This window comes from Saccostrea echinata, unplaced genomic scaffold, assembly GCF_033153115.1.
Source record: "Saccostrea echinata isolate AGI-Se365-2 ecotype Australia unplaced genomic scaffold, CSIRO_AGI_Sech_v1 ptg000054l, whole genome shotgun sequence".
NCBI lineage: Eukaryota > Metazoa > Mollusca > Bivalvia > Ostreida > Ostreidae > Saccostrea > Saccostrea echinata.
The window spans coordinates 67985584-68010431 of NW_026889803.1; the positions used below are offsets into that span (position 1 = coordinate 67985584).

Sequence of the window (24848 nt, forward strand, 5' to 3'; positions counted from 1 at the left end):
TATCACTGTCTGTACTATGGTCAATGTATAAATGGCGTCTGTCAGTGTGTGATGTCTTATGTTTCTCTTGACAGGCTGTAAATCGGACTATCACTGTCTGTACTATGGTCAATGTATAAATGGTGTCTGTCAGTGTGTGATGTCTTATGTTTCTTTTGACAGGCTGTAAATCGGACTATCACTGTCTGTACTATGGTCAGTGTATAAATGGTGTCTGTCAGTGTGGCCAAATTTGTCCCAGCATGGAGAAGAAAGTGTGTACATCTGATGGTCAGGAGTTCTATAACGAATGTGAGCTGAAGAAACACATGTGTCAGCAGCAGATCTCGCTGACCTACACGATTGGGGAGTGCCTGACAGAAGGTTCTGGATCGGGGGCATCTGGGGGTATACATGTTGTCTGATCCTAAACCAGGTTTCTCACATCAGTTGTATCAAACTTTTTGTGCTGCTTGCCATATGTTAGAACCCACGTATTTGCAAGCAGCTAGATACACATAGCATAATTTGGTGTAAAATTATGATTGTCTACTTTTATGTCAACTTAAAGAGTTTTCAGTAACTTGTTACTATTTATAACACCATTACATGTCAATCAAGCTCATGTCATTATGCAGTTAAATCATTTTTGGAAAAATTTTTCAAACACTCCATGTGGGAAACTTGGTTTTTCTAAAGTTTTTCAGTTTCTAGAAGAGTTGCTATGTGAAATGTTATTTTATGAAGCACTTTCAAATTCTTTTTTTTTTTTTAAATTTTGGGTGAAATTGAAGGTTTTGTTAATAGTCAGGAATGATGTTTCAAATAGATGCACATTTCAATATTTTAGTTTCACAGAAGTATACCTGTTAACTCTCATGCTTCTTGCGAGGGAATCTGTCTCTCTCAAAAATAAGGCAGGGTCCTTCTAAATTAAGCTTCTTTGAATATTTGTGTCAGTCAAAATGGTCATTGCATTGAGTATTTTCCAGAGATTAACAGGTAAACTGGTCTCCGATTGGCTATTCCTCAGTGTCAGATGTAGCATTGATAAATGTATTAGAAAATGCATGGATTTTGAATGTTGTAAATATATCTCCTTTAAACTTGTGTTGCTAAAGTTAAATTTGAAAGAATGCTGTTTAGTAAGACACTGTGTAATTGGTCAGGTTTGAATATTGTCATGCTATTGTAAGACACTCTGTGATTGGTCAGATGGCATGGAAGGTTCTGGGGAGGAGGAGTTTTCGAGGTTATTGATGTGTGATGACAGTTTGTGTGCCTATGGTGGGATATGTCTGCCGTACCCAGATGGTACACATAGATGTACGTGTGACTTTGGCTGTATTGCTGTGAGGTAACCATCTTTTTTACAATGTATTCATGGTATGTTGGTCATAATATTCCAAGTTCTATTAAATTATGTTCAATAATATTTTTTGATATTTGACCCTGTAGAGACCCTGTTTGTGGATCTGATGGTCAAACCCATGGAAACCAGTGTGAAATGCAAGAAGCAGCTTGTAAAGCAGGCAAATCTATTGTTGCTGTGAATCCAGAAAACTGTGGCAATGGTATGTCAAATAAGAAGAAAAATCAATGGTAGGGGGCCATAATACAGGTATTAAAGCGAAGTAGTGATAATGGTTGACCATTGACATAAATTGGGCATCTTGATAAGGGTAATTAATAGTAAAAGCATTATAATAATGTAACCGTGCACAAAGGAGCACTATAATGGTAACTGATGTTAAAAGCATCATCAAGAAATGGAACGAGCATTGTAATTAATTGAAACTAGGATTAATTTAGTGTTGTAAGAATTCATGTTTAAAAGAAAAAGCAATTATATTGTATTACGTACTGTAATAATAATTGTCAACCAGTGAAAAAAAGCTGCCTAGCAACAACAGTAACAACAGAAGAAAAAGCAGATTTGTGATCACATTATCATGATTATTTTGTGTTTAAAGCAGCCCTGTAATTATGGTAATTTGGAAAAGCAATAATAGCAGTAAAACACAAATGAATTGTCAAGGATGGCATACCTTGTTATAGCCATAATTTGTTATATCTATCTACAGCTGTGAATTATTTTCTTATAAGGTAAAAAATTTAGTTTGTTGTAAGCTTGACAATGCAAAATCAGCCACTATAAATATTCATATGTTCTACAGTGGCGGATTCAGGGGGGTTTGGGGGGGTTCGGGAAACCCCCCCCCCCACCCACCCAATCAAAAAAATTTTTTTTAGAAGTGCCATTTTAACAATATCTTTCATAAGTGAGGCTCTATCCAAGCCCACTGTTTTACACAAAGAGATGAAATATACAGCCACCACGAGAAATCCCATTCCGCTTGAGCGCACACAGTATATACACAAGTAATCAACAGTACAGAGATCATGATAGTCCGTGCTGCTAGTGATGACACAAGGTCATACACTAACAACCAAAACTGCACATAGTTATTACGTTATGTTTTGGTATTGGTTAAGTAATATTCTAACATGAATTTTCATTCTTCGATAATTGAATGTTACTTTATTGAACTACTTGAATAAACTGTGATTATTATTATTTGGAAAAAAATTAATTAATACAATCAGGGATGTATACTATATACTATAGTATAAACATCCCTGATACAATATTTTCATGACATAACTATACTGGGAAAGTAGACCCTTCAAAACTTTCAAAACTTTTTTTTCAAACATTGGGCTAGTAAGTGGGTAAAAATAAAAATAGAATTAAAGAGTGCATTTATGTTAGAAATTATAATTAAACCCCCCCCCCCCCCCATGAATAAGCAATAATTCCAACATTTTCCCAAAATAATTTATATATATTCTTCAATACGAAATACCATTATTTTTTTATATTGCAAATTATATGAACAGTATTGTCAAGTAGTTGAAAAGAGTAATTAGGGTTTCTACACAGAATCCAAATTTTCTAAGTGTTGGGAAAATGCACATCAGTTGTATTTTGGTAGTCAGAGCTTCACATGCGACACATTGAACGTGCGTTTTAAAATAAAGAATTCAATATTATATATCAAATGGCGATATTTCTAATTTGATCAGATTTTACATTGATTGATTGAATTTTTTTTTTTTTTAGAAAAGTCTCATTTTTCATGTTTACATGGAAGTTAAAAATAAATCTCAAAATTTTTATTTTTTGTTCAAATTCTTGAAAATTTGGGTAGGTCGGTCTTGAAAAACAAGTGGCAAAAAACTAATTCATTCAATCTAAAATGCTGGAAAATGCACCATTTGGAGCCATTTTTTAAGAAAACTTCTCGGGGGAGGCCCCCCGAACCCCCACCTATGGGAGGGGGACACCTCCTCCCAAGCCCTCCCCCTTCAGCCCTACGGGCCTCAAAACCCTCCAACAAGAACTTCTGGATCTGCCACTGTTCTATAGTGTTAGAAGGAAATGGAGTAACATGATAAATTAAGACATGGAAATTGATAACATTCCACAGCATTAATGGAACATATCAGTTGCATTCAAGCTTTGAATAAGAATGAAGATACCCTAAATTAAATTTAATTTTCTGAATTGAGATAAATGTGGTAATTATATATTTTTTTAATTTTAAAATACTTGTAAGCCACGTAGAAAAGTGACTTGTTTTGAGCTAGCTGGAAGACTATATTTTTGTAGACATGGTGCATTGTATAAGTGATTATAAATTAAACATTGTTGATTGTTAATAAAATTTATTTTTAAATGTACAACTGTACTTCTTATTGAAGGATCACTGTAGCTGAGTTTGTAATTGTAGATTTATTGGAGGAGGCTTGTGACGGTAGTGCTGCCCTGGTAAACCCAGTAACAGGTTGGGATTATAACTGCTCCTCAGAACTGTGTCCCGCCAACAGTTACTGTCATCTTAAATACGGGAAATGTTGCCGAGAAGGTAACTGAACAATTCATTTATGTGTGTAAGGATAGATTGATGTGAATAATGATTTCAAAAGAAAAATGTGAGTACAAACAAATACTGATGTGACCTACTTTCTCATCCATACTTGTGACAAGATGTCCCTGAATGAAAATTGACAAGTACAGTTATGCTCAAAACTACCATGAAGTATTCTAGACATTTAATTGACACATTTTGCCTTATTTCAAGATTTATGACATTATATATAATTGAAAAAGCTGTAATTTATGTACTTACGTTGACTTTTGAGATATAACCTTCAATCAAGGTGACACCTTTTGGTTGAGGCCAGAGGAATAGCATAGAAATGTTTGAAATAGGTGCATGAAAAGTTCCCACATACACATTTTCCTAGTGACCTTGACCAATGAGATTTGACCTTAGGGTAGAATTAAAAAAATCAGTGCAGTGGACAAAACCACACACAAGTTTAAATCCATTGGGATCATATGTAACAAAGTAAAAACCCAAACACTGAACATTTCAATTCCTAGTGACCTTAACCTTTTGGATATAACCTTGGATTTAGATAACGACAAATCTGTATATTATGGGCAACAATATACTACACTTAAAATTTATTTTAAATGAGGTATATCATGATCTCATTAACATTGAGGCACAGTTCAAAAAGTTACATTTAAACTGATTCATCTGAAAGTATTATGAGAAAAAATGAACTTTTAATGGAAATGTTCTTCCATAGCATTTGAAGATTTCTCCATTTCCAATGATGAATAGCGTGTGAGTTGTAGTAAATGTAGTAAAGTGCCGGTTGGTGTTAATTTGTTGCCTTGATACCAATTCTTACAGAAAAATCGGATCTAGTTGCTGGGTGCTCGGACACTAAATATGGATGTTGTCCTGATCAGGTTACTATAGCAGAAGACCCTTACCACAAGGGGTGTCCTTGTAAGTTATCACTGCATTGTAAATTTAGCTCAATTTTAACTGATACTGTGGAGTAAAATTGCAAATATCAGAATCTAATGCAGCTCAATGACATAAAAGCAATCTGTAGGTGTGATATATATATATATATATATATATATATATATATATATGTATATATATATATATATATATATATATATATATATATATATATATATATAGTTATACAAGAGGCGTGTTATGGGATATTTGGCGTATCTCAGACTCACGTTGTGGGATCCTTAGGTGGTTTATGGGTCATCTATATTTTGACCCATAAACCATGTAGTCTAAACTTCACAGAAATGTTGGAAATGCTATTCCTACCATAAAAAACAAAAAAAATAATTTTTTTGACCCATAAGGATATATAGAAAAATGTCCCACAACGCAAAATCTATTTTTAGAACAGTCGGTCTAAGTCCCTCGCTTTCAACATTTTGTGTATCTATAAATGTCAATTGGAATATCCCACAATACGGTGTAGCGATACACGCAATGCATTGTGGGAGGACAATGGCGGCGTTTAGCAGGGGTAAAGAGCTGTAAGACAGTAAGTATCTTGTTATTATTAGTAGAGCAATTGAATATAACACATATTTATGATAATTAGACGAGAGAACGAGGAACTTTCGAACTTGTTTGATCGTAAGCACAGTTTAAGGTTGGTCGCGGGTTTACTGCATAAAATTTTTTACGGGAAAACATGTTCAGAAAAATTTGATATAATGTTCCTTAGAATTTGCGGCATATTGTCTGAAATTTTTATTAAATTTGCCTACGTGAAGATAAGTAGCTTATCTTCTCTAGTATTATGAAATTCATATTCTGCCCACAAAGTCAGAATGAAACGGTATATTGATATAAACATTCTTCGTGCATTAGAATTAATATGCAGTAACTAGTGATGGGAATCGGTAAGAATTTCATAATCGATGATCGGGCTACTGTAACTAACTAATTATCAATTATAATCGGACATTTACAAAGTCTGTCAATTTAGTTTATCAAATGGTAAGAATGGATGAATAACTACTTTCTGTGGTGGTCCAGCTGTAGTTAGAATAATCTAACTGTGTTTCGGGACAAGCCCTAGTCCTTAGGACAATATTTTAACGATAGAACGTTCGATCTAGTCCAGCTGGTTCTTCATTCATTTTGTAGAATCCAAAGTATGTCCATACCCGGGAATTAGCGTTGTTACCCAGGTATGAATACAATGTCTGTTCGTCTACGCCATTACGATACACAAATAAGTTAATAGAAAAGTCGCGGCTGGAATATTTGGCTTGAAAACTATTACGCTTGTAAAATAAAATAAATAACCCGATTAATCGGAATAGAAATTTTGTAATCGAGCGCTTGGATTATGCCAACAATCGACTGATTTTCGATTATAATCGATGATTGGAACACCACTAGCAGTAACACTGCGATAGATAATATAATACAAGTAATGTTAGGATGTTCAAGTTCATTATTAAGAATTCAAGTATAACACGGTAAAGGAAAAAAAAAAGTCCACCATTGAAGGGGGGTGGGGGTTATCGGTAATGTTCTTTTTAAGTCAATCGCAATTCAGTATATAGTCAGAACTCTCAAACATTTGTTCTTTCTTGTTTTTTTTTCTTTATTAATTTTTCATCATTAAAAAATATAAAATTCTTGCATTCAGCTTAAACACAGATAGCTTAATTTTGTTATAGAAAAAATTGTACTTGAAGTCTTGATACTTGTATTTCGTAATACATGTACAGTATATTAATATCTGTTTAGAGTGCCATAAAGGTCCGATATGCTGGGTGTTTGTATGAATTCATTTTAAGGGGATGAAGTACACATGGTCACATGACTGTTTAACTACATCAAAGTCTCCGTTTATATAAGTGCAATATGTGTAAAGCATTAATTCTTGTATAATTTTTTGACAATTTTTTAACTTTAATTACCATCTTATATAAAAAAATTAAAAAGTTTTTACGTTCTTGTAAACATTAACAAATTATGAAAAAGATTGATCCACTCCTCTGTTTCCCTAAACTGCGTGTCCAACAAGTCAGTGACGTCATACATGATCTGTTAGTACAGCAAGATCATACTCGGTGAACACAGGGGTGGTATTACAGTGGTTCCCGTTTTATCGAATAGTCAAGTTGTCAGCATAGTTTTATCCGAATAGCCGAAAATTAGAATAGCCGATTGCTCCATACCGAGTCCAAAGATAGATGTATAGAGCTACATGTATTGATAATACATCGTAGCTAGCAAATTTCAAGCTTGCACTTTTGTTTTCTTTTGACATGTTTACTTAATGACTTTACTAAAAATAATTTATTTCACTTACTTATGAATTTAATATGAAATTTTTTATCAAATAAATTGACGTATAGAGTATATTCTTTGATAGTTATTGCCATCTTTCTTCAGCACATGTTTACATTCCTTCTTCGATGGTCGCCATTTTGGAAAAGGAAGTAGACTAAATGCTTGACTAATAACCGTAAACTATTTTTCCCTGGATAGATTGTAAATTGAAAATAAACAAAAATATTAAATACAGTGAAACCTGTCTTATCCGACATGCTGCGGGAAATAAAATCAATGTCGGATTAGGCAGTGTGTCGGATTATCCAGTGTTGAATATTTCTAAGCATTATCATTAGTGTCAGATGACTTCATACAAAAAAAATCATTTCTCAATAGGTTTAAAGTACACGTATATTTAATTGGCATAGTGTTTGCATAACTGTGTGTTTCTTTGTTGTATAAAATATACCCGATTAGCATTTCTTTGAGAAACAGCGTTTGTGACACAGAATTAGTAACTCTGTAGTAATATACGATGATTTTTTTTTTCATGGACAAAACAGATGGAACTGCCGATGGCTTCGCGATGTTGCAATTTAATTTTTACTTTAATTGACAGTGCAGTAGATAAAAGTAAATATTTCGTCTACCTTCTCTACACAGTGGTATTATTTTTTTTTCAACAGATTTTCGTCATTGTTTATTTCTCAAAATTGACTGTGCTACACTGTATTAATAACGTCACGCGACTTTTTATACGAACGGGACAAAACTCTAAAACATGGTGATTGCGATTGAATTTTAATCAAACAGACGTATTGGTAATATTTTAAAATTTAATGGACAAGTTAACGCGGTAGTTTTTGCTTCCAGCTAATCTTTTATGTGCACAGCCTCGCTTTATTCAGTGTATATTAACTCGGAAATGAAACGTTTTCCATTAGACAAGATGCTGCCTACAAATTGTGTATTGTGTACATTTTACACAGTAGTTCGCCGTACTCGTTTTTTATTTTCATTACATGGCTTTACGAAGGACTCTGACTGCATATTTTATTTTAATGAAATTAAAAATCTTATTTATTCTGTAAGGTAAAGGCGATCTAAATATCATGTACTATTTTTTTTCTGTGGCGTGGATGCTATTTTGTCAATGCGAGAATAAAATTGATAACTACAAAGAGAAATGATTGCCTAATTTTGAATTTCAAAAACTGTTCATTTAATGCTTAGATAAACACTTTCAAACTCGCACGTGTAATTAACTACTCTCTAAGAAGACCAATCTTATCACCAAACGGGACGTTCATGTTACCTGGCCAGCGGCTAATTACGGTACACCAGTGTAATTATGTCGGATTACTCAGGTGAAATCATAAAGTAATTATCTAGTTCTGTTGACAAAAAAGCGCCGGAATTCGGAATGTACAGTGGTCGGAATATACAATGTTTTATTCTATGTAAATTATAAAGATTTTTTGGGGAATAAAATATGAGGTCGGAAAGTCCAGTGTGCCGGATTGCACAGTTGTCGGATTGGACAGTGGGTACTGTATATGTAATTGTTTCCTTTAGATTTGTTTCTTTAATACGGTTACATATTTTATACTGTGTGTGAGTTTACCAGTCTCGTTCTTGTCTGCTGAAGAGAGATTTTGAGAGCCATGTCGAGAAAGTTGGTATGAATTTTGAGACGTATTTTTATAGAACGAGCCATTTGTGACTTTTACCATAAATTTTGCACTGAAAAGTGAATAAATATTAAGCCAATTTACCAAGTTAAACGATTGAATAGGGTTATTTCATTATCCAAGCAAATTGTCATACACAAGCTAATCAGTTCAATAATTAAAATTTCGCCGAAAAAATTGCAGATAACTGTCATAATTAACAAGTGCATCATTGAACCCAAGCTGATCACCACAACTGTAATCAAAACATATCTATTTACTATGCCCACTATTGACACAGGTAAGGTGCCTGTGTGCGTCCAGGCGTAACTAATCCCCTCATTGTCGTACTCAAGCCAGTCAAGGTAATTGGTGTCAAACTGTGTAAACAAAGGCTTCACATACGAAGGTGGAGCAGGGCTCGACATTAATTTTTTCCCCTTACTTGTCCAATCGGGCAAGTGACCAAGACATTTACTTGTCCGAACTTCAACTTCACTGGTCCGAAATTTGTTCAATAAAGATACAATACTGTCAACTTGAAAACTAATATAAAGTCCATTACATGTGATTCCTTCGTGATGTTATTGATAAATACAACAAACACATAAAAACAAACTTTTATCTAGACTTTCTATCCTGACAACAACATAAATGTTCACAATTATCAAAAAGAACCTAAACTTCGTAACTCGACGTAACTTCATGCCCTCCTTTGCAGTAGTATGCAATTAGTGAACTTCGATCCCGATCGAGTGTGAACTCAATTACATAGCGATCCATATCGGGATCGAAGTTCGTTTTTTTATGTACTGCTTACGTCTTTACCGATGAACTTTCAATAGTCGTTCTTTTTATTATTTGAAGACTTCTTTATATTAAAATGCACTTGTGCCCAGCAATATTCACTTGTCCGTAATTTTTTTTCGCTGGTACCGGACAAGCGTTAATGTCGAGCTCTGTGGAGGTGTGAACAAAGTGCTGATTATCAAAAAACACTATGATAGTCCAAATTTTTGTATGGGATAAAACAAAATTCCAGTATTTTTTCATCAGAATATCAGGTGAAATTATTAATAAATATATAAGAAATGGTTTTGTGCTCTGATATTATATTGAAAAAGCCGAAATATTCGTTAAACCGCTATCCGATAAAATGGAAGCCACTGTATTATGTAAAAACAGTTCATAATCAGTATATGATGAAATATTTTGAGAAATGGGGAACACAAAAATTATCTGTAGGTCATATGTAGGTATATCTTATTTCGCTTATTTAGCTTACCTGTGACGTCATAGTTGGTTTTTCTCGTAGTCGAGAAATGTAACATGACACATTTTTGTCATGCTTATGTCCTCTTTAACGATGTCCTGTGAAATAATGAGGTCAGCTTCATCATTTGAAATTTTTACAGTTATTCAATAATTTGAAGGATTTGCATTTCAACGTAAATTAAAAAATATTGAATGATAGAATTTTTTGTAAATTACATTTTTTATTGCTTAAGTTGTCTTAAAAAGTGCGTAATTTTCCCTATCCAGATGCAGTGTGATAGACAAAACTTGCTTTTTTGAATTTTAAATCCTAGTTATACTCTGAAATAATTTAAAAGATACATGTCCACTTTGATATTTTTTACATATGCTTAAAAAATCCCATTAAGGACAGAGTAATTAGCCCGGAAACATGGAGAATTAAAACTCCACTTAGATACAGTAGGGCATAGTAATTGTCAATCAATATCTCCAAAATAAGGTAAGAAACCTAATGATATAACTGCTTTAAGATATGTGGGACATACTTAATTAGAAATATACAAAATATGAAAAAAATTGAATGACAAGTATTTTTTCAGCTCAAGGTCCTTCTCCTTATTATAACATGTTTAACATGCATTTCACTGATAAATCAATTCCTTGCTAGCCTGCTTATAAATAGAGAACAACTTTATTAGATTCAAATACAAAATATTTTTTTAAAAAAGAGGAAAATGCATTTAATTAAATTTCATCCATTTTTAGTGTTTAGGGTTGATGTTATCCTTAAAATAACAAATGTGTTGTTTTTTTTGGCTGTGATGAGCAAACATGGTGCATTACACACCTTCCCTTCATTGCAAATTTATGTGCATACATACAGCCTTTCAATTTTTCAATGTAGCAATTTACTGAAACCGTTACTTTCATTTTGCATGCCATATTTTTAACACTGAATCAATTTGATTGACCTTTAGTAGTTTAGTATTATTTTCAATATAAAATGAATTCCATGCATTTTGCATCACATTTATTATGTTTTATAAGTTTGTTCTTATACATTACACATATAATCAGAGCAGAATTAACTTATAATCCTCTAGGTTCATACATACAGTGTGCGAAACTAATCTGGAGAATGAAATAGCCCATTTGACTATCTCATTTGAAATTGGGATAGACCGTAGACAAATAGGAATGTCCAAAGAAAGTAAATTAGGAAAAAATGTGCTCTTGTTATTGTTAAATTTTTTAAAATTTATTCATTTATATTCTTATTGAAGTATCTGCTATATATTTTCATGATTATTTAGTGAAAATTAAATATAATCATGCAGTGTTCATGCATTTCACACCCCAAAAAACTGTGCAATTATTCAGACTCGTCGTATATGAACTTCACTCTGCAGACCAGCTAATATTTGTGAAAGACACAAACTCTAATTTCATCTTTATAGCTTTCCCTTTTCTCGGATTCATTATTTTATTTTCAATTTTTTTGGTTGTCTTTTTGTTGATTCAATTCGTGTTTTAATGCAGTGCTTCCTGCAGTCAGGATTTGTAGCATGCCTGATATACATAAACAGCAAGCATTGGGTAAAAATTGTACACCACTAATTCATCGAAAGATGCACAATGTTATAAATTAATAAGTAAAGAGATTTAACAACAGTTCTTTTACCATGTAAAATATAAAAGTATTAAATTATTTTTTCACAATTATTTTGTTTATAATTATGTGTTAAAAATACGAAATGGTCATTCTTGTTCAATCTCATTTTACCCATGGCCAAAATTGGGATAGAGAATTCGGTCTGTTTCAATTCGGATCTGGGTAGACCAATTCAATTTGAGATAGATTCGGACCATCGGACAGGCGTTAATACTTTCGCACACTGTACATACGCCTCGTATGGACTAGATTCTATTGCTAATTAAAGTAATTTTCAGAGAAATAAGCAGGAAGCAATGCAACATCGCCTTTGTGATGTAACTCACGTCATAATCAAATGTGCACAAAACAACCACTCGAATTGTCTAAATTGTGTACCGAAATTGATGACAAAAGCAAACCCGCGACCTACCTTACAAATGACGGATGCTTCAGCCTGAAGCAGCTGTGAAGCATAATTACCAGCTTGTCAACCTCAAAAAAGCACATGCACCGATTCTGAATGCAGATGGCATACTTGGGGTGTTAGTTTTATGTTTATAGTTTCCATACATGTTTAGGCCAAACAAAAAAATATGTTCGTTTACTGTTACATGCCGAAATAAAATAGGGCCGATAGGTAGGATTTTTTTTATTTTATTGAATTTTTTTATACACAAATTCAAATGAATTGGTTGAAAAACAAGACAGTTTTACCATTGTGTGGTGCTTTACTTTTGTTTGGGCTTGCCATATGGCAATATCTTTCTTGCCAACTGCCTTACAGCTACCACACAATGAAAAAAACTGTCTTGTATTTCTTCTTTAATTCCATGTTGCACTAACTATTTCTAGTACTTTCAATTTCAAACGCTTGACTGATTAAGATGCATGTAAAAGTTAAACCGACGAATGAGTGACTTCTGGATTTTTACGACGAAAAAAAATTTGGGTTGCCTATTAGATATAGGGTCAGTCGGGTAACTGTAAACAAACATATTTTTTTTATTATGCCTTACCTCTGATGAAAGAAAGGAGGGAGAACATAATATAGGGCCTACTACAGAAGCATTAGGAAAAACCTCAGTTATAAAACATTTTTTTGCATTTTTTGAGATTGGCATGATTCAATTCCCACTACGGTTATTTCTAGATATTTGTGGCTTTTCCACATTGCATCTTTTGCCATTTGCTCAATTGCTAAGAGAAGTGTTGCACAACTTTTCATACAAACAGGGTTTTCTAAACATTTTGATCGTGATCATAAAAATTTTTATGACCAGGACCTGGGAAGGGGCCATATCATGTGCTATATGTGCATACTGCCGAAAAATGGCCCAATGCATTGATGCACTGATGCCATGCAGCACAACACACATTGTTTTCTACTTTGTGAAGTTCATATCAGTCTGCTCTATCGGTACAGTATTCATCGTCGAAGGTAGATGGAATCTGTAATGTATCATATTAAAAAATTGGAACCGACATTCAACATATTTTACATCCATTGGCAAAGAAATGTTGAGTCATTTTGGATGGCTTACCACAGATTTACGAAAAAAATTTTACCTTACAATGAAAAACCACATCATCGAAGTTTTTTATCTTTGCCTGTCCCTTGATCTCTAAATCGACAATTTAAAAAAAGTGTGTGTTTGGTTTAAATGTAATTTTCCTAAATACTTGCTGTGGTAGATGACGAATGATTTATGAATTTCTTAGAAACAGAAAAATCACTTTTCAGTCAGGGGTGAGACTAAAATCCGTCATTTCTGAAAAATGATGGATAATCGTCATATTTACTAACTACGTATTTTCGTCATTTTTGTCAATATGACTTACTATCATCATATTTTCTTTTTCAACTTAATTCTTCTATCCTGGTTACATAAAAGCGAAATTTGAATTCACCGCTGAAAGAAGAGTGTTTACGCAAGTTTCATTTCATCCGGGTCACTAATTACTGCCGACCACGTGCGTTAGAACATCAACATGGAAGGTGAAAGTTATTATTTAGCGGTAAAATGTCGAATTTTGGTAGAACTAATTCGCCATTTTTACATGGCTTTTAAACCTATAAAAACATTATAGTACACCGTCTGGAAGAATACGTACTTGTGGAGAAAAGTCTTTGACAAAAAGTTAAAGCCATAAAAAAGTAGTGCGCCCAGTAAAACAAGCGAGATATTTCAGTGCGCCCAGACCCTCCATTTTGAAAAAAGACGGTATATCGTCATTTTCGTCTTCTTTCCTATTTAATGCAAATAAATTGACAAATAACTCTGCCACTCTTATTTTTGCTTGGGAAATTTGTACTGTCGACATAACCAGTATTGTAGTCAACTGTATTAGAGAAATGAAGTTTGTTTACGATGTTTTTTGTCCTTTATTCGGTTGGTGGATCTAACATTTTTCAAAGAGAGGTAACTCGTTAGTCTAGAAACACTCTAAATTTTTATGACTGTTTTTCGTCATTTTCTTAAAAATGACGAGTTTAAGTCATAATAAAAATTTTATTTTATGACTAAAAATCGTCATTTTAAAAATGACGGATTTCAGTATCACCCCTGACTGCTTTTGCTAGTCAATGTTGAATGATTTGTCAATTCCTATGGCATTCTTTAGCAACTTAAATTTAGGTGTCAAAGATACATGTATATGCATTATTATTAGCACAAAACTATGACATATTTTAGAATGACCTGAATATATTTCCTCTAGACCCCTTAAATTTCAAAATGACCCTGGTTAGTGGCTATAAATAACAGGGCCATTTGCCCGCATCTGTTGTTTTACCTTCCCAGGCACTGTATAACAACTTTTTTTACACTTATAAATAATTGAAATTAAATACAGGTACATTGATATTTTCGGAATTTCCCATATTTAACATGACAAGGATCACGTCAACACATTGCTGTAAAGATCGCTGTATTTAAAGAGGTCTATATGCTGTTTGTTTTATAATTAAATGCATTAAAGTTGACAGTTTGTCAGTTATAATGCTATATTTTCTCACAATAAGGCCACAATTAAAATATTGTTGGTTTGGCGTTGCCGACTTAGTCTCTATACGTTTGGTTCGGTAGGTAGGGAAAATATTTTTTTTTATTTAAATTTCAAAAATGGTACATGTTGTTAGTATCCAAAAGTCATGGGTTTTCGATAGTTTAACAACCACAGTCCGAATTGATTCTCAGTTTTGTCATTGATTTTCAAACCCTATTAGTTTTAAACTTTTAATATACATGTACATAGTATAAAAAATCACCGACATTAAATTAGTGTAAATTCGAATCATGTGCACGAATCCAAGCATGGCAGCTAGACTAGCAAATTGGACAAGACATTGTACCGTGAAATTTCTGTTTTGAATTGGTATATCTTATTCATCAGTTTACTTTTAAAACCACATTACCACAGAGAGTCATGTCATCAACTTCTGTTATACCGAGTTTACATTTTACCGCTTTCAACAGCCATGCTTGGATTCGTGATACGCATTTATTCAACGCCACATAGACGCTTATAAATGAAAACTGTTTGATCAATCAAGCGTTTACATGATTCTTTCCCATTCTGTACATATTAAGCAAACGTACAAACACCTAAATCCGGATGAATAAAACGAAATAAAAATTATGATCAATATCTGTTGAAAAAATTCTTCCGACCGCACCGATTTATGCGAGTCGGCCGGCAACGCCAAACAAAGCTAATTTTATTTTTGGCCTAAGCTAGCTTACAATTAAAAAATTTATCATCTTTTAGAAATATATGTATAAAAGTTCCCACAGGTAACAAGGACTTCCTGTGTATACTGTGTGTGTATAGGTATTAACACCATACACGATCAGCCTCTGGGAAAATCTTAGTCCCTCCCCTCACCAGAGAAAACTGTTCGGTTAAAAATATCAGCCTTTAAAACTGGTCGCTGAAGAGGCTACTAGTTCTAAAATGGTAGTGGCCCATACTGATTTTTAACAGCTGGTATTACAGGCACTTGTTTTGGTAATAAATTTTTCAACCCATAGTATGATGATAATACAAGGTATCCAACTCCATATTACATTGAGTACCCCCCCCCCCCCCCCTTCCCCAAAATTGAACTTATTTACACTTTCAGAGGAAATGCACTGGCAAACTGTTTATTACCATTGTCCTCTACGATAATTTATCTACACAACTATCTATGACATGTTTGTCTTTTTTATTAATTTTCTTTTATTTCCGTAAACAGTGTCAAAACTCTGCTCGCCGAGTGCAAAAGTCGACTTTCTTGTCTAGTCTAACTTTCAAGATAAATTTGTTGTAAAGTAAATAAAACTAATCTTTTAGTATATAATATAATTAAAACTAATTTGATATTGTATATTTAACAAGTAATCAAAACTAATTATATAAAAATATATATATATATTGTATACGCAGCTAGGTTTAGGACTCCCATACTTACATCAGCCTATATGCAGAGCTTCTGGAAATCGATTATAACGTCACAATGAAACTGAACAAATAAATCCTAAATACTAATGTTTTCTTTTTCATACACACTCAAATACAGTCTTTTCTCATAACATGATAAATATTGTAAACATAAATTGATGTGTAACTTATCATGTCATAATAACACTATTTGAATGTAGAATTTAAGCCATCTTGACCTTCCTGCACTGACTAAGATGACGTCACACCCTAGTTTGACAGACAGTTTCTCTGTACTTGAGGCATAGATCAAGCTATTATTGTAGCTTGTAAATATCAAATTAAAATAAGTGTGATCTGACCAAAACTAAGTCATATTTTTGAATGTATTAATCAATATTTTATAGTCTAATTAGGCCTAAAAAAAATTGTTTGCTTCCTGTAACATTCCCAAAAAATCAAGGGTCGGTAGGTTGGGAATTTTTTTTTTTTTTTTTTTTTTGCTTATGGATAAAAGGGTCAAACATCTCCAGACTGAATTAACCAGGTGTTATATTTAAAGTGGACACCCAAAATGGCTGCTTAGCAGCAGAGAACGAAATTCTAAAAGTTGTGGGTGGAAATTGTTGTTACAATAATGATTACTCTTTATATTCAAGGTAAATGTTGACTAGGATGACATATTTTATATCTCAAATAAAGCTACAATTAATATTTTTTGAATAAATGGAATCAGCTGATCCATCGAACCAAAGAGCAAATGCAGATTTGGCAGAAAAAAAAAAATCCGCCGGGGGATAATTTGAATGGGTCGGTCAGGTTACAGGAAACAAACTTATTTTTTTTTTAGGCCTTAAATTGAAAATGTGTAGACCTCATATAAAGCCACAGTAAGGCACATTTATACATTAACAATCTAGAATAACAGGCACAGCCCCTCGAAAATCTCAAAAGTTCAACGATATCTGCTTCACTATAATTTATGAATTTTTATACGCCCGTCTTTAGACGGAACGTATTATGTTATGGCGTTCATGTCCGTCTGTCTATCTGTCTGTTAGCCTTTCTCGTGTCCGGCTCATAACTTTAATACTATTAGGCCTAGGATTATCAAACTTTGTCAGCTGATACTTCTTTGGTAGAAGGTATGTCACGCACTAAAAGTAGGTCGTTCTGACCCTTAATTAAGATGCTATGGCGAAATATGGAAAAATCCTGTCCGGCTCATAACTAGAAAACTATTAGACTTATAATCATCAAACTTGGCCAGGTTATGCATCTTAGGTAGAAGGTGTGTCGCGACTTACTTCAAGGTCACTGTGACCTTTAATTTAAGTGAAATTTTTAAAAAAAAAAACTGTCTTTTTACTATTAAATTACACAATCCCAAAAAATGTAGAAGTGTTGCAGTATCCTTATTAAAAAGATGTTAAAATCAAGAAATACTTATTTTTTTCATTATATACTTTACAGCAATCTATAACAAATATAATGTTACAAGAGAAATTCCACCTCTCCCATGGGTGTAATTATCAAGCACTGGTCAAGGAGAATTTTGATAACAGAAAATTGCATGTCAAATTAGCGAGAAATTAGTTTAGTGTGAGGAGCTAACTGGTAGAGCATCTCTGATCAAGCAGGTGTTATCTATAGGTATCACACCGGTAATTGACCAATCAAAATGAACTTAGTCAATTGTAGTTCCATACATAATAAAGAAATATTTTTTTATTGTGAGAAATTTTTTTAATTTCCCTTATTCTATTTTTACATTTTTGGTATCTGTGGTTAGGATATTTTATGTACTTTGTAAAATATTAAAGGTTTTTGACAGGAACTATTTCTTTCGGGGCATAGGAGGCCACTTCCTGGGGTGCACACAGGATGTTTATAAACACATTGAATACACGTGGTTTTGAGGGTATTCCTGTTTGCGGATGGAAAAAATCAGAAAATGCCGTGTAGGTACCCTATTTTTTGGTGTCGGCTGATGTGACTGGTAACGTTTAACACTTCCAGCTAAATATTTTTTCATGAATTCTAATACCTGATTTTTAATGATTTTTTATTCTATATAGAATTACATAGTGAAAACAATTACCGGTGTGATACCTTGAAGGTGATTGTGTAAAATCATCTACATCCATATTAAAGGCAGTTTTAATTTTATAAAGGCATATTTCAACAAAATATGTCATTTTATGAACTTTCTGTGTGAAAGCACATATTTTTAAATTTAGAAGCAGGGTTGACATTAATTTATACAGATTTCTATGTAAAATACTAATAATATGTCATGTTTTACCCTCAAAACTCCAAATTATGACTTTCAAAGGAGGATTGTGCATCTGACATGTAGAAAGAAGTTAGAAAATGTTGTTTTTTTTATTTTAAATGACTTTAAACTCTGTGCACCACCTGACCGCAGTCAATTATAGTGTCTACAGACTTTGCCGTAAAAGCACTTTAGGCTGATTTTTTCAAGAAAAGACTAATTCTGGGTTTGCGAATGAGTTTTTAACAAAAGCGACAAAATGTGAAGAAGTAAGACATGTTTTTAAAAAAGTGTTAAATTTTACAGAGACTGGGTTTACTTTCATTTTATTCACCTTAAGTGATTCATTTATTACTGGAGTGGAGGAATAGAAATAATGAAATGAGTTAAATTTGTCTAATAAAAGTAATGCACAAATAAAATTTATTAAGAATTTTTAAAAAATAAGAAGCTTATGACCAAAAATGCATAAATACTGTCAGGGCATGAGAGTGAATACTTATTCTGAGTCCCAACCATGCATCACACATATAGTACAGAATGTCACTTAGCACCATGGTATGCCTGTTATGGTTCTCTAGACTTTTTCCATGCTTTCGCAGCTGACATTCAAGATTTTTCAGTTTGCCGGAGAATGTTTTTTGTCATTTTACCACTTTTATGTAGGTGTTGACCCTCTCTTTTAAATTAACTCTCAGTCAGGATGTTTATTTTAGCATGATTTGTTAAGCACATTAATGTACTGAAATATTAATAAATTACAAATTAAAGTGATGAAGAAATTTGACATATTTAGACAATCAAAATATCAGAATAACCATAATTCAGCTAATAAAGTGCCATGTTCTTCTTTTGTCACTTCCTAGAAATTTTATCAGCATTTTTTGTACACCCACCCACCTCCAAGAATCATGGAGGATGGCCTGATATTAGTTTCTTTGTTGCATTTATTCACAGTTAAAAGTGTTAAGACCCATAAAAATGTTTAAGATTTATATTTTTAAATTTAAATGTTGAATTTTTATGTAAATTTAGTGAAACAAAAAGCTGTAATCTTGAATTAATCATGCAAATTCATCAAACACCTTTGAAATTCCTGAGTAATTCAATGAAAAGAGGATAATTATGTATGTTCAATTGGAATTTCATGGCTAATTTGTGTCTGCAAAGAAAGCCAGTTACATAAATCACAACAATAAATTACATCCGAATTGTTTTCTCCATTTTCTTATCATCAAAGCAAGTTTAATGGAGTGTCAGAGCTGTCTAAAACCTCCCCAGATGCTGATATCATTTGGACTGCCCAGTGTTACAACACAGCTTTTAGATAAACTTCTGCATAGCAGGTTGTAGACAAGTACCTAGGCTTTATTTGGAACATAAATTGACCAGATGCAGATTTTATTATCAGCCTAATATTTAACAATTTCTGTAAATTTTGTCATTCATAGGAGGGTAAAATGCAATTTTGTTATGTAATAATTGCATAATGGTCTCAGACTTGTGAATTATTTTTTGTTTGTTGTGAAGAACAATGCATATACTCTCCACGGATACAAAATTGGTTGCCAGGCTTAGTCTATTAAGGATGAAATTCTGCTTCAAAATATGCACAAAAAACTTCTGTCAGAGTGCTCAGTGTGTATTCTTGACTGCTCTGGAGTAAGGGAGATAAATGCATCATATCTCCAGCAATAATGGGAATTAGATCCCCAGACTTCAGGATGTTAGTGACAGTTATTTAAGAAATCTCAGGTGCAAAAATGAAAAAAATCTGACAACTTCAAAGGTCCTTCAAGGTATCACACCGGTAATTGACCAATCAAAATGAACTTAGTCAATTGTAGTTCCATACATAATAAAGAAATATTTTTTTATTGTGAGAAATTTTTTTAATTTCCCTTATTCTATTTTTACATTTTTGGTATCTGTGCTTAGGATATTTTATGTACTTTGTAAAATATTAAAGGTTTTTGACAGGAACTATTTCTTTCGGGGCATAGGAGGCCACTTCCTGGGGTGCACACAGGATGTTTATAAACACATTGAATACACGTGGTTTTGAGGGTATTCCTGTTTGCGGATGGAAAAAATCAGAAAATGCCGTGTAGGTACCCTATTTTTTGGTGTCAGCTGATGTGACTGGTAACGTTTAACAGTTCCTGCTAAATATTTTTTCATGAATTCTAATACCTGATTTTTAATGATTTTTTATTCTATATAGAATTACATAGTGAAAACAATTACCGGTGTGATACCTTGAAATCTCTTGGGAATTGGGCAGAGGAATCAGCCATGTTGGATTAAATAGTTTTTTGTGGGCTAGCCTAACTTTTAAAATGAATTTGGTGAAAAGTAATTAAAACTAATTTGATACAATAATTGTATAATAAACTAATTTGATATTGTATAATAAACTAATAGATAGTCCCTACAAATCTAAGAGTCAAGCAGAAACCTTATTAAAAATGTTGCATCAAGATTACAATTTTTTTTTCTTTTTATAAATCTTTGTAACAAATTGAAAAAAAAAAATCTTTGTTTTCAAATTTAATTTCAGAATGACATAAATATTCATTTTAATTGCACTACAAAGCAGATAGCACAGATCCATTCATCCCTTGGGAGTAATGAGTGGACATGCATCCAGTTAAAGATTAATTAATGAGTTCAGTGTAGGAAGGCTAGCTGTTCTCAATCATTTCTGTTAGAGCATCTCTGATCAAGCAGTTCTTATCTGTATCCTTCGGGAATTAGACAGAAGAACTGCTGGTCAGTTTATAGCATATGTCATTTGATGGCCAGTCTTTTATTTTAAAATTAAATTGGTATAGATTAACATCAATTCTCTGTAAGGACCAAAAATGCTTGGCCACGCACTATCATGGAATTTTATTTTATCACTATAATATTAGAGAGTGCCCTATATAAAGACTATTGGTGGGTAAATTTTGGACAGTACCTCCTTGGTTTCCATAGCAACGACTTTGAAATATTTTGTTATGGCAAAACTGACCTGATTGTCATCACCATGTAAAATAATTCCGTGCTTCCTTAATGTAGGAAAGTTATGAACATAACATGGGTTTCATTTTACAGCTAAGTAATCAAAGTTTCTGTGCATCTAAATTTTATTCAATTTAACCCAAGGTTTTTAATATGATACAGATCAATTTACATGAATTTGTCATAAAAATGAATACAAAGGTGCCTATTTCTTGATATGCATATTGAATTTTGCAGGCAATTGAAACTTAGAAAAAAGATCTTTTTAGTAAGATCAAGCTTAGATCTAAAAGATGCAAAAAGATTTGAGGTGGGGAAATCAGTTAAAAGTCATATTCCAATCCCCTCAAATTATAACTTTTCCTAAAAATTAACCTAGAGTTATTTCCCTTTGCTGACTCTTTTGCACTGAAGACAAAAAATTAAACTGGTGTTATTTCCCTTTGTTGACTCTCTTGTATTGAAGTCTAAAGAAGTTTATAACAACATGTGGCAAAAACAGACGCCAGAAAAATAAACATGAAACAATAACGGAAAAATGATGTGTTTTTCAACTTTTTAAATTGGAATTCGGGTGTGAATGGCAAAGGAATTCATCAAATGAAGGAGACACTGCTTTCTCAGCATTCAACTTGATAATGATGTACAGGTCTTTATTATGATAATAGATTTTTAATGTCAAATTCACTTTGCAAAATATTGAAACAAATTTTATGAGGTCTGACTTGCATTCCCATCATGTGGGATTCCATGTACTCTAAAACCCATGAGAAAAATACAAGATGCAATTGGAGGAAAACAACAAGCAGAAGATAGGGCAGTCAGTGGGAATGGTTAGAACAACCCTAGGCACAGGTATAAATTTGAATGTTTTCAAATATTCATTTTGTATAAAAACTACACGTAAGAAGCTTTTTTCAAATAAATTGACATTTTAAATAATTTTTTTTATATAATAGACTTAATTGGTCTATATTCAAAGATCACCATGTTAGCAGGACATTCCAGATATATACATCTTATTAATATATTTGCATTATAGGAATTTTTGCTTGCTTCAGAAAGCAACTTACTTTGGCAAATCATAACAACAAAGTTTATCAAAAGGAGGAGAATATTGTAGAAGATGTAAGTTTGTATGTAATAAAAAATATACACAAGGCTATATAAAAAAATTATATATTTTTGGTAACATTGTACACAGTGGCGGTTCCAGGAATCTTGAAAAGGGGGGGGGGACCAGTGTGGTCTCGGGATACTGGCTCAAGGCCACACCAAAAAAATTGATTTATTAAATCTGAAATCTGATGTATATTTTGGACACAAAGAGGGGGGGGGGGGGGCTGGACCCCCCTCTAAATCCGCCATTGGTACAGTTTAAAATCTAATTTGGCCAAAAAAGTAGTTGGTGGTGGGTAAAAATTAGAGATGGTCGACTTAACGGAAACACATAAAAAAAAATTTTAGCCTAAAAAGAAGTCATATAATTCCGATTCACTGTAAAAGAACAAAACATATTTAACTGCAGCTATAAATACAAACTAATAAGATATAAATATAATATAATTTAGGACTGTGACACAGGAGCATCACTTATGAAAGGTTGCACTCAAATAGTACAACGATGAAGGATATATGAGCAACTGTAAGTACACTATAATTTAATTAATTCAATTTTCTTTTTTCACTTGATGTATGCTTTATCAAACTTTTAAGATAATCTTAATTCACAAGCAAATTTATGGTGGGTATAATTTATAAATATTCAATCAGAACTTGTTCAGGAAAGTTTCGCTTGTGAGTACAAGTTCATACATTGAATATGTATAAAATTTATTTAATATGCAATTATATAATATATATATATATATATATATATATATATATATATATATATATATATATATATATATATATATATATATATGAAATAGTGTTGATGACTTGTATGATTATCCCTAATGCATATGATTTATACAAGAAAATTGCATAGGCCTACATGTATAAATTAACTACAAATAGAAATATCCAGTATACAGTAATGATTGATATAGTTGCAAATGCTTGGGAAAGAACCTTTATTCTTGTGTTTTTATCATCATTATTCAACACAAAGGCTATATACCAGAAGCAGGAGGCAGTTACAAAATTAACTAATGGAGACAGAAACCTTGCAATTGACTGTGAGAATTGAACATTGGACAGTATCTTCCCTGAACAATATTCTTTTGGAGAAGATTCTGTTTGAGCATGGGGACAGCTTTTGGAGTAGGTGATGGTAAATTGTTTCAGTTACTTTTATCTTGCGATTGGCTACACTGAAAATACTGTATGTGTACATAAATTGGCGTATTCAAAATTTAGCGCAATCACTGGGTATGGAGTAATCATGAATTAGCGCTACATACGTCTGCGGCATGTATTGTATTTATTAATGATTTAGTTAAGGTATTCATTAATTGGTGCATTGTTGTCTGCGTTAAAGGCAATAAAATATGAAGAACAGGTGCTTGGGAATGGGACCCCCTCCCCCGCGTTCCATACTCCAAGGGTTCTCCCCGACTTTTTTTATAATAAAATACATTTCTATTACACATTCACAAAGTATTACAATTCAAAAATCCAAAATATAATCTAAAACTAACCTTTTATTAAAATTCATAATCTCTGATACTAAAAGTTCTCTTTTAGTATCCGAGAGTATGAATTTTTATAGGAGGGGGGGGGGGGGGGGGGTCCCGTCCACAAGCACCTGTGATATGAAGCCTGCTTTTTAAGTACACATGCAGGAATTTTGAGGCAATTTATTTCAAGATGTAAATACTAACTACTAGCTTAGTATTATATACATTTTGATAAAAATAGATATGCTTATATACTTGTATTTGTTATCACATGAAAAATGTAGTAGATATTAAACAATTGATTTTTGATTAAAGTATACATGTATGTTTTTTTTTTTCAGGGGAAAAGATGAAGATGATTATTTCAAGTATCACTTTTCAAACCCATTTAAAATTCTTCTTTACTGGTCAGACACAACACCACATAATGGTCAACCTCTGATGTAAAGAGAAATCATGGAAACATCAAGCCTAGCTGTTCCTATTGTCTACAAAATTGCTATCTAGCAGCTATTTTCTACATTTTGTTTATCTCTAAATACACATTTTGGATAATGTTTAGATGTAGATTATTGCTTGATTAATAATTTGAAAAAAAAACAAACTGTTTTTAAAAGTAACGATAAAATTATACATATTCACATGAATATGTGTATGTTTTCTGATTGTAAGACCATACATTAATGGTATTATTTTTAATGGGGTGTTAATTTATGGTCAGTCTAAATAATTCTAAATTTCTTTAACCAAATAAAATTGACATCT

General features: G+C 32.6%; 1 protein-coding gene across 1 annotated transcript in view; it reads left to right on the forward strand.

Moving 5' to 3' along the window:
• The first annotated feature begins 163 nt into the window (after positions 1-163).
• The window catches only part of LOC133171739 (agrin-like), a 67209-nt gene continuing 42524 nt past the window's right edge, over positions 164-24848 (forward strand). Inside the window, exon 1 of the mRNA XM_061306532.1 lies at positions 164-363. Coding sequence (XP_061162516.1) covers positions 243-363 — 121 coding nt within the window. The 5' untranslated portion in view covers positions 164-242. The remainder of the gene's footprint in view (positions 364-24848) is intronic.